Source organism: Helianthus annuus, chromosome 2 (genome assembly GCF_002127325.2).
Source record: "Helianthus annuus cultivar XRQ/B chromosome 2, HanXRQr2.0-SUNRISE, whole genome shotgun sequence".
Taxonomy (NCBI): domain Eukaryota; kingdom Viridiplantae; phylum Streptophyta; class Magnoliopsida; order Asterales; family Asteraceae; genus Helianthus; species Helianthus annuus.
In genome coordinates, this window is record NC_035434.2 from 133,165,993 (window position 1) to 133,176,176 (window position 10,184).

The 10,184-nt window shown below is 32.8% G+C and overlaps 2 protein-coding genes and 2 long non-coding RNA genes across 4 annotated transcripts; all 4 read right to left on the reverse strand.

Moving 5' to 3' along the window:
• Positions 1-1,022: 1,022 nt before the first annotated feature.
• LOC118486772 lies at positions 1,023-1,679 on the reverse strand. The gene is made up of 2 exons (XM_035983517.1): positions 1,463-1,679; positions 1,023-1,354 (listed from the first exon to the last, which is right to left on the reverse strand). The coding sequence occupies exons 1-2, from the start codon at positions 1,657-1,659 to the stop codon at positions 1,186-1,188; spliced, it is 366 nt and encodes a 121-aa protein (XP_035839410.1). The 5' UTR covers positions 1,660-1,679; the 3' UTR covers positions 1,023-1,185.
• A 202-nt stretch (positions 1,680-1,881) lies between these two features.
• LOC110905838 (replication protein A 70 kDa DNA-binding subunit C-like) lies at positions 1,882-3,161 on the reverse strand. The gene is made up of 6 exons (XM_035983518.1): positions 3,115-3,161; positions 2,735-3,002; positions 2,546-2,645; positions 2,329-2,456; positions 2,124-2,208; positions 1,882-1,949 (listed from the first exon to the last, which is right to left on the reverse strand). Exons 1-6 carry the CDS (start codon positions 3,133-3,135, stop codon positions 1,940-1,942), a joined length of 612 nt encoding a protein of 203 aa, XP_035839411.1. The 5' UTR covers positions 3,136-3,161; the 3' UTR covers positions 1,882-1,939.
• A 735-nt stretch (positions 3,162-3,896) lies between these two features.
• LOC110905858 lies at positions 3,897-5,198 on the reverse strand. Its single transcript, XR_002573480.1, has 3 exons — positions 5,050-5,198; positions 4,851-4,955; positions 3,897-4,024 (listed from the first exon to the last, which is right to left on the reverse strand). It is a non-coding gene; the product is annotated as an uncharacterized LOC110905858 (long non-coding RNA).
• A 3,251-nt stretch (positions 5,199-8,449) lies between these two features.
• Positions 8,450-9,847, reverse strand: LOC110905867. The gene is made up of 3 exons (XR_002573491.2): positions 9,761-9,847; positions 9,214-9,279; positions 8,450-8,582 (listed from the first exon to the last, which is right to left on the reverse strand). It is a non-coding gene; the product is annotated as an uncharacterized LOC110905867 (long non-coding RNA).
• Positions 9,848-10,184: the final 337 nt, after the last annotated feature.

Below are 10,184 nucleotides of genomic sequence, written 5' to 3' on the forward strand. Positions count from 1 at the left end.
TTGCCCAAACATTTGTGGCCACAATCGATGCATGATAACTGCACGAACAAATATACGATCAAACAACTTTCAAAAAGGGGTAGCAGCGTAGATCATATATATAATGGGATCTAGTTTAGAACAAATTTCAAAAAGGGGTAGCAGCGTAGATCATATATATATGTCATGCACTAAGGTTTTGAGTAAAAAACGCTATTAATCGGATCCAGTTTAGAACAAATGTTAAAAAATAGATCATATTCGATAAATATATGCGTACAAAGAGATTTAATAAACCAAAATTTTAATACTGAGAATAACAGTAATATAAACGACAATAATAACTAACATAAAATAAACCATATTATTCCAAATATTATTGTTTTCAAAACCATACCAAAACAACATAAAAAACCATAATAACCAAGGATGTGGAAAAGAGAATAGTAACCAATTGTCTTAAAAACCAAACCAAAACACACAAATATGAGGACACACGCTACTTCTCCATCTTTGGAATGAGAAGTTTGAGAGAGTCGGAATCTTGCACTTCATGGTTTTCAACACTGGCACGACGTTTGGTTGAAGAACTTCCCACTGGGTTGTCTACATCATAAACCTCATGAAGATTGCGTTTCACTTCGCTAGTAGACGGCGACTTCTGATTACTTTTCATGACATTAGACACCGGCGTTTCATTGTCTCCCGTATAAGAAACGTCATCCTTCAAAAAAAAAATGAAAGATTCAGAAATGTACGATTCAGAAATATTCAAAGAAAAAACCTTTTAAAAAAATACCTTTGAAACTTCAAACGAAACAGATTGAATCTCGGACAGGTGAACACCAGATGATTCGGATTGATCGTCCTAAAACAATACAAATTTTAATTACAAATACTTGAATCTTGAGGATAGTATGTTTACAATAAAAGATCAGGTAGTATTATTATCAAACTTAAACCTGATGAATTTTGAATTTGGTGTAAAGTGCAGAAATAATGTCAGGATCTGAAGTAGCCATATGAATTCCATAGTTCTCGACTTTATGCTTGATGTTAAATTTAGAAACAGATATGATGAAAGCAAGCTTCTTGCCAATCAAGATGTCAAATACATCAGGATATGGCTTTGGGATACCGCCATTTGCCAACTCCTAAAAAGTTAAAACAAATCTATATTAATAACTATCAAATCAAAAATATAAATTAGTCAAGCGAATTGTGCAAAATACCGAGTTTGATGTATAAATTTACCTCATCTTGCACCTGCAACAATTCCTTTGCAGTTTTTTTGAAAATCTTGTACGCTTCGAAATCAAACAGTGTCAACGTAACAGTGTCAGATGAGTCTTGAACACGAATAGGTATCTTGAAACTGTATATATTAAAAAAAAAGTCTACATAAATTACCCATTTTATATTATATATATTTATCGATTTACTTAATTCAACAAATATATAGATAATAGATGAAGTTACAAACCGAGGTATCGAGAAAATATCAACTCCTTGACAGTCTTTGTTGGTACAAATTAATGTCGTCCTGTGTTCAACATCAACAGAACCATCTTCTTTTTCAGCGGTAACAAACGCTTCCTCGACACCCGATTTACAATGGTTGCAGGCATTGTAGTACCAGATCTTGTCGGAACAAATTGCAGTAACTGTACCAACCAACATAACCTTCTTCGGCTATTTAAACAAAAAAAAGCATAAAAACAAATTATTAAACAAAAAATAATTAAACAAATCAAGTAATATGAATCTTTTCGTAGCTTTAGAACCGTAAATATTACTTAAATAATTAAACAAATTATTAAACAAAAAATAATTAAATAAAAAATATTACTTAAATAAGTATTATTAAATATAATAACATAAAATATATGTAAGAATGTATTTTACCTCCGATATGTTACCAAGATAGACAGTCGGCATAAAATCACTGTTATTCATGAATTCATCCTCCACTGATGATATCAAATACGATCCAATGTTGTCACTTAAAGATGGCGACGAAAAAAACTTCTCAATTAAACTACATTATTTTAAATACGTATACGTAGGAATTAGTTCGCAATTATGTATGGATAATTTGTAACTGTTAATAAATTCAAAGTATGCAATAAACAATTATAGAATACCTCTGCCTGAAAGTAGTAATTTCATCAATGTCAGTGTCGATGAAAATTCTACTAATGTCAAATGAGGTTGACAAACCACGTTTTCCTATATTAATAAAAAAAACAGTCAACATATATTATTAGTTTTATTCGGTAAACAATGAAACGAATCACATGAAAGTGTTATTTAAAAAAATAATATAAAATAGGTAAGTAAAAATTGTACCTTTATAAAGATTCACAACACCGAAGTGAACAACCATCACGACATACTTCTCTCGATTTTCAGCGTTGAAGTAGGCATGCATCCGAATTGCAAATTCATCCCAAAGTGTACCAATAATCTGGTGGTTCCTAAATATGGAACAAATGAAAGTATACGTAAAATACATATCAATTATACAATATATCGAAATAAATAAATGATTAAGTAAAGAACTCACTCAAGATCTTTAAGCTTAACATTCAATCTCTTCCCTTTCGTACCATCCTTCTTGTTGGTGTCCTCTAGATTGAAACAAACCTCAACATATCCTATAAAGTCTATAAATAAAAAATAAGGGTCAATTATGAATAAAAAACAAAAAGAAATATCACGAATTGCTTAAAACAGGTTGAATTAAATGACATACCAACTGTGGTATTAACTTCAAGTCGATTTTGGACAACGTCCTTGAAATTCACAAAACTGAAGTTATACTTAGGCCCGTTCCAATCTTGACTTTTTTGAATCTGGGTGAAAAAACTGAAAGTTAACTTCTGATTATTTTTGGTGTAGTTGTAGGTTGAATTGTTGGGTGCAAGCGATGGTCTGGTTATCAGAAGACATTCATCCAGCTTGAAGTATTCCTGAAGTCTTGGCAAAATCCTATGCATACAGCTAGCCTGAATCTGGTGACCCTACAAAATATCAAAAAAAAATTAAGTTATTAAATAAAAAAAATTAAGGAGATGAAGACCCATACTTAATAGATAATATAATAACAGTATAGTAAAAGTTGATAAATTGTACCTCTTCATCCATGCATATCATGTCGACACGATAAGTTTCTGACGGACGGCCGTGCATCATTTTCCTCCAAAGGGAAACGATCTTCAACTTGAGCGTGTAGTTGTTTGACAAAGGATTGAGATTGTTCAACATGGTTATGTTTTGAGGTTCCATATTGAAAACTGATATTTCAATAGGTTTAAGAAATCTAAACCGTGTTTGAGCATTCGGTTTTGGAACTTGTATATATAATAAAAAGTAGGGAGTTATTTTAAGTAGTTATACAAATTTAAATATGAGAAAGTTAAATTTTTAAAGTTACCCAAAATAAATTTTTGAGAATGGAACAGGTTTGATTACCAAAAATAAAAATCCGAATTACTTCTATGTTATCTTAGAAAGAGAAAAAAAATGCAAATTAAAAAAAACACAATTAAGGAATATGAAATCCCTTGAAATCGGCACTGATTGGAGTTTTAATTTAGAAAAATATGTTATCTTTGATAATTATAGAAGAAATATAATTTATTTAGTTTACCAAAATAAGAATTCAAATTTGATTAACATTTTATTTATTAACTTTGAAATTCAAAATTATTTAAAAAAATCATAGAAAAATCATAACGACTTTTATCCAAACACTCAAAAACTGATCATTACCAGTTCAGTATGCATTATTCAAAACTCAAAACAAAGAAAAAGTAAAAATCAAACAAACGAATAATAATATACCAATAAAAAATAAAAAAATAAAAAATAAAAATAAAAAAATAAACACAATAGAAAGACTCACTCACATGATCAAAAAGCTGGTTAACCCAAGTCGTCTTCAGTTTGATCTCCATTGATTCTCTGGTCAAAACTTGATCTAGAGCCATCAATGTTGCCGCCATTGCTACAGTAGATGATCGATGCGCCATTATATTCAAATCTACAATCAAATCAAAAAATTAAACATAACTAAACTATTCAAACAATTGAATTGAATTTCCATAATGATCATTAATAGTAAACTTGCCAATTGTTACAAAGCAGTCCGTTAAATCCGTTGGTTGTGGGTTATTTATCATCAAGATTGAATGGAAGAAGTTATGTGTATTCAAGAATGTTAAAGCTAAATCTTTAACCAAATATTAATAACAACAATCAGTTATTTCAAAGAAAAATAAAAATCCCATTAAAAACAGTCTTTTAAATCCCTGATTTTTGGTTATCTAATCATCAAGATTGCATGAAAACAGGGTATTCAACAAAGTTGACCAATAGTCAAAATTGAAACAAAAACCCAAATCTTTATTCGAACTCACAACAATCACTCAATCACTTCTTTAAAACAAACCCAAAAACCCCATAAGAAAATAGACATCAAAATAAAAAAATTAACAAACAAAACCCCCAAAAATCAATCATCAGAAAGGTGTTGTACCACACGCATACCAACTTGTACTTTTTCTTGCTCTGAAAACAACGAACATGATTCATCTATGCCGTTTCTTGTCAATCAACCCACAAAAATCCCATTCGTCAACCGATCAAAAAGCAGAAATTTTTACCAAAAAAAAACCGTTTCTTGAACTGAAAACCGGTCGGGTAAAATTCATCAAAACACAAAAAGTATGTCTAACTTGTGTGTGTACGGACACACACATATAGATACAGATTTAAAAACGGTATTCAGAAATACAAAGATCGGAGAGTTTAAACCAGTAAACACAGAAAAATCAGTTCACCGGATAATATTAACAATAAACACTTACCGGATGTTTTGGTTTACTTGATCATCAAAGGGTTTTAGGGGTTTTTAGATCTATGAATTAGAGAAAGTGAGAGAGTGGTTGAAGTATTATGTGTAGCTATTCTTCCTGCACATTAAAGAAACCTTCATCAAATCAACCTAAACCATAAAGCTTAAAATCGGGAAAACCCTAAACCATAATATCATCAAAAAAAGATTACCTTTTTCACAAATCCAAGCTATTCTATCGGATCTTCACTCACCGTTAATGATAAGATCGGAAAAAACCTAAACCCTAAAGTGCATGGCGGAGGCGGATCTTGAAAAGAACGAATGAAAGGGGAATCATTGAGGAGGAAGCGTATGAAGGTGTAACTGATGATAATAGAAGGGAAATTATTTTATTAGAAGAATATATATGGATCCAAATACCGATCCAAATACACATGGACCTAAACCGGTTGCTAAAAAAAACCCATTACTTTTCCCGCCAAAAAGCCAATTAGAAGTGCCCTAATGAATCGACACGTGTCCCATATTTTTTTTGTTTATTAAATATAATAGATTAGACCCACCCTACTAACCCTATCTGCTTATTCGGTTTAGTTGTTGTGAAAAGACAAAAGCACCTGTTTTTATCGTGTCACACCTAATCGATGGTGGAAACATCGAGACGTGACATAATAGATTGCTCAAAGACAACCTAACATTAAATTTGCGATAATAGATAAAAATTTAAAATTCCATTTCGTCAAAACAAGCATTACATTCTTAAAAGAGAGAAGTACAACAATTGAAATTTCGAACTAAAAATATCAAAATGCATAATTTAAACCAGGTGAGTATCTAAATCCACCCTAGTCTTTTCTCATGATATCATCATCAAATATTTCCTGCAACATGTATAAAATATCCGTCAACACAAATTATGTCGGTGAGCATACTAGTTTGTTTACATAGCATAAGTATGAATAAAACCTTAAATCCACACGTTTATAGTTTACTAAATTATGTATCATACTAGCATGCAAAGACTAAATATCAATCCAATGTTTAGCACTAGCGTAACCTTAGAATCGAAGTAATAAGACCGTAAAGAATAACTTAACAATGATCCACAAAACGGGTGTGTGCTACTCCTATAGCGCTATACATGTTAAGGGAGGCTTGCAAGGTTAATAATATATAGCAAAGGATAAGAATGTTCTAGCATGTATAACAAATAAGCATGTTTATGGATTGAGTGTTTACATAAGTTTGTTTGTATATGTGTGTATGTGTATTTAGTATGGACACATGTTGCAACCCAATTAGTGTTTAAAGCGTAAAAGGGTCAAGTAAGAACTCATGGTTTGCACAGATTTTCCACAAAATGCGAGTGAACGGTTTGAAGAATGGAATCAGTTACCCTCAAAGGTAAACATAGGTTTATGAGTACGAGGCCTTGGAGATTGGAAAATAATTGGAATCTACGAGTATGGAAATACATAAAACATATCTTGCTTAGACACTTATTTGGACACAATTATTAGTTTGTGTTTTCATGAGTGTTAAACTCTCATTAGAAGCCCAACATAAGGAAATCTAAGATCAAGATATTATCCACCTTATCATATCACATTCAACCATAGATTGGTTGATATGTGGTTTAGTTTTTAGAGTAAGTATTATGCATATATATTAATATGTATGTAGTCAAGCATTGTCAAGCATTAGAGATAGGATAAATCCAAAATCCAAAAATCTCAAGAATTCACCATTGCACAAAATCACCAACATAGTTGATGATTTGGATGGTCATGAATATAAGTAAGAATTGCATAAAATAAACTATTTAATGTGCTAAGTAACCAAATGAAGTACATCCTAGACGAATGCTTCCAACATTGCATGATTGGAGACTTAGTGTAGTTTCGCTCACTTTATTGTTTTGTAGGTTACTTATTGACTTCCAAGGATAAGAAGTGGATGTATATGACCTCATGTTTCTGGAAATTAACCTCATCCAATTCATGCAATGTGGAAGTTTGTTGGCGACTTGGAGGTGTTCCAAAAAGAAGTAAAGGAAAACAAGTACATAAAGTTTAACAAAAATCCTAAATTGGACCTCAAAAATGGTCGTTTACTATCTTTGTTTACCTTGGTAAACACGTGGTAATACTCCTAGAGGTTATCCAAGTGTAGGGAAGAAAAAAAAAAAGAAGAAAAGTGCAAGAACAAAGCTCAAAACTTACTGTTTTGAACATAGAACTTTCTACCCAAAGTTGGATTTCTTGGAGATTAGAGAGTGTTTGAGAGTGTGTTTGGAGTGTAAAAGTGTTTAGAAGGTGTGGAAGTGTTGTATTTATAATGGGGGTAAATGGTTGGGTGTATAATGAAGGTGGTTCGGAGTTAGGAGAAGGAAAATATCAAAAATCAAACAATTTCGCGTTTTTCTATTGTAGCGACGCTCCATACGGACCGCAAGGAGGCCCATACGGTCCGTATGAACCGTCAAAATTACCAAAAAAAAAACAAATTATTTTTTAGCCCTTTGATTTGTTTTGTTGGTTATTTTATGCTATAAACTCAATGTTAAGCATGTTTTTAAGGTTTTAAGGTTTATGATTAACATTCCGAAGAAAATATAAGCCGATGTATGGCTCGATTTTGGATAAAAATGCGTATTTGAGATTGTTTACGCATCATGCAAGATTAATTATGCAAAAATTATATAAAATATAATTTCCATTACGATCAAGTCCCGAATTACAAAGGATTGAAATGAAAATACGAATGACACGACTAATGAAAAAAATACAAAACGTTACATGTCGGCGACCACCACGACCATATTAGACGATCACCACCCTCACCATATCCACCACATACCATATTAGACGATCACGGCCGTCACAATATCCAACAAAATCGGCAATAACCATCTGATAAGGTGCTCTGTTCCAATAATTGCGGCTTCTTCAGTAGCCCATCACCCTCTGTCTCTGCTGAAAGTGCAACAAAGGTCATTACCTCAAGAACGTCAGATCTCCACCACCAAAATTGCCATAAAAACAGCCTTCACACGCCAGTCGAAAACATGTTGCTACAGTTTTGATTTTCGTGTTTCTGGATCAGTTGATGGACTTGCATATTGAGGGGTGGGAGAAAACTGGTAGTATTGTTGTTGGACCTGTAAATTGAAAACAATTTCTTGAAACAGAATTGATGATGGTGATGGTAGCAGCTTATTTGGACTGTAGTAGCGTTGTTGTTCTGATTAAAGGCGACTTCGGGGAGGGGGTGACAGGGGTGGTGATGTTAAATAATTTCCATGGTCATGTATGAGTATCTAAGGTGGTGGTTGGAGCCAGGCTATCCATCAAATAGGTGGTTAGAGCTTTCACAGCCCTTCCAACAAATCTACTATGTAATTGCACTAAAAACAGCTACATTTTCTCTCTCTTTTCAATTAAATAATAATTTTCATATATTATTACATTTTCTCTCTTATCCACTCATAACCTGTAACACTCTAAATAAATTGCCCACTATTTAAAGCGACTAGATAAGAAAGATCATAGTCATTTAAAACATTTAGTACATAAGTGTTTGAAAACTACCACTAAACTTAAAGGACACATAAGTAATTCTTTCATTACAAAAGTTTTCACAAAATGAACTCCTAAAACAAAAGTGAAGATCATCTTCTTGAAAGTGTTCGGTTCATAAGTCTTGAGTTGATCACCATCCGCTTGATTGACTTACTTGAAATCTGGAAATTTAACAAAATACCAAGGTTAGAATCCCTCAAATTTCACATAATTAAGTGTGCGTTTAAATCGGATTCAAAATATGAAATTAAACAAAACTTGACATTTCTAGCCGGACTCCACCATAAATTACGGTTGTCACCGTAATTTACGGTGAGAGCTGGACGTTTAAGGTTCTACCGTAAATCAGTAGAGAACCACCGTAAAGGTTTACTCTCTACCGTAAATTACGGTGATACCGTAATTTACGGTAGTCTCTGCATATCCTTCCTATTTGCTGTTTTGACCCGTTTATACCAATTCCTGCACTTTAAGGTCATCAAAGCACAGCACGGGGTATTCCTTTACAGCAATTATGATCCGTTTAGGATCCCTTACTTCTACCCACACGCTCCCATTACCGGTTTGCGTGACAATAATATTCTTCCCATTACCCGACACACGGGTTTATGGACTACGGATGAGGTACTCCCGTTACCCGGTTTGTACCCACCACTATAACTTATTTGGTTTGCCATTATGAGGTCCCTCATTTCAAGCAACCAAACCATCGCGACTCTCTATTATTCATAACTAGTAAACCGTTAAAATGAAAACTAGATCATCAACATTATAGTAGCGTTAACCACGTACCTTAGAGCTTTCCCTTTTGGCGAGCGTCCGCACCGGCTTGACTTCCCGACGCCTCGCTCGTGTTGCCTAAAACATACAAGCCAATTTATCATTAGAACCATTCGGCTCATGATTAAGCTTGTTACTTAACCAACACCACATTTGTGTCGATCAATGTCTTTTAGGCATTTTATCAAGCATCTTGTGTGCATAATTTCTTACAATTTGTGACTAAGTTTAACATTCATGATTTAGCCATAGTAAACATCAAATTAAGCAATTTTGCTAAATTTTTACATCAATAATTTCTGAATCTTGTTCATAAAGCTTGAATTACTCTAGGACATATCAAAATCCTAATGTTTCATACTTTCTACAAAAACCCACATATCACCTCTAATGGTGATCATGAACTTTACAAGAATTAAACCAAATTTCAACAAGAAATCTTCTAGGGTTCATCCTTATACACTATTTCAATTAAAACAAACATCATGCATGATCAGATTTGAACCTCATGATTTTATCTAAAATCTAAGGTAGAACCAAATCATGAAATTTTACATACCTTACGATCCCTTAGTCAAGGTGATCACAAATCTATATTCAGATTTCAATTCGGACTCGATTTGCACCTTCAATTGATAGATTTTGTGAACTTTAGGGTTTGAGGGGAATCCCCTTTGTTCCTGCGTTCTTGATCGATTAAACACACACTTAGGTGTGTGTTTAGTGTATTATTTTTACTAATAATAATTTAAGTTCCTGAATTGACAATTTTGGTCCCTCAATTATACATGGACTATAGAACAAGGGTTTTTTTTTTTATTAAACTTTGTCATATTGTGTTAAGATTTTTACTAACTAGGTTATCTTTCCTAGCCTTTTATCTTAACTTACTACTAGTATTTAGTTTAAAAATGTAACATTAATATTTTCGGGGTGTTACAAGTCCACCCCCCTTAAAGAGGGTTTCGTCCCCGAAACCTGTT

Coding starts and splice junctions, on each gene's coding strand:
- LOC118486772 (XM_035983517.1), bottom strand. CDS start 1,659: ATGTTGGTTGGTACAGTTACTGCAATTTGTTCCGACAAGATCTGGTAC. Junction 1,355..1,462: donor GATATTTTCTCGATACCTCG/GTTTGTAACTTC, acceptor TAATATATACAG/TTTCAAGATACCTATTCGTG.
- LOC110905838 (XM_035983518.1), bottom strand. CDS start 3,135: ATGATATGCATGGATGAAGAG. Junction 3,003..3,114: donor TGATATGCATGGATGAAGAG/GTACAATTTATC, acceptor GATATTTTGTAG/GGTCACCAGATTCAGGCTAG. Junction 2,646..2,734: donor TGAAGTTAATACCACAGTTG/GTATGTCATTTA, acceptor TTTTATTTATAG/ACTTTATAGGATATGTTGAG.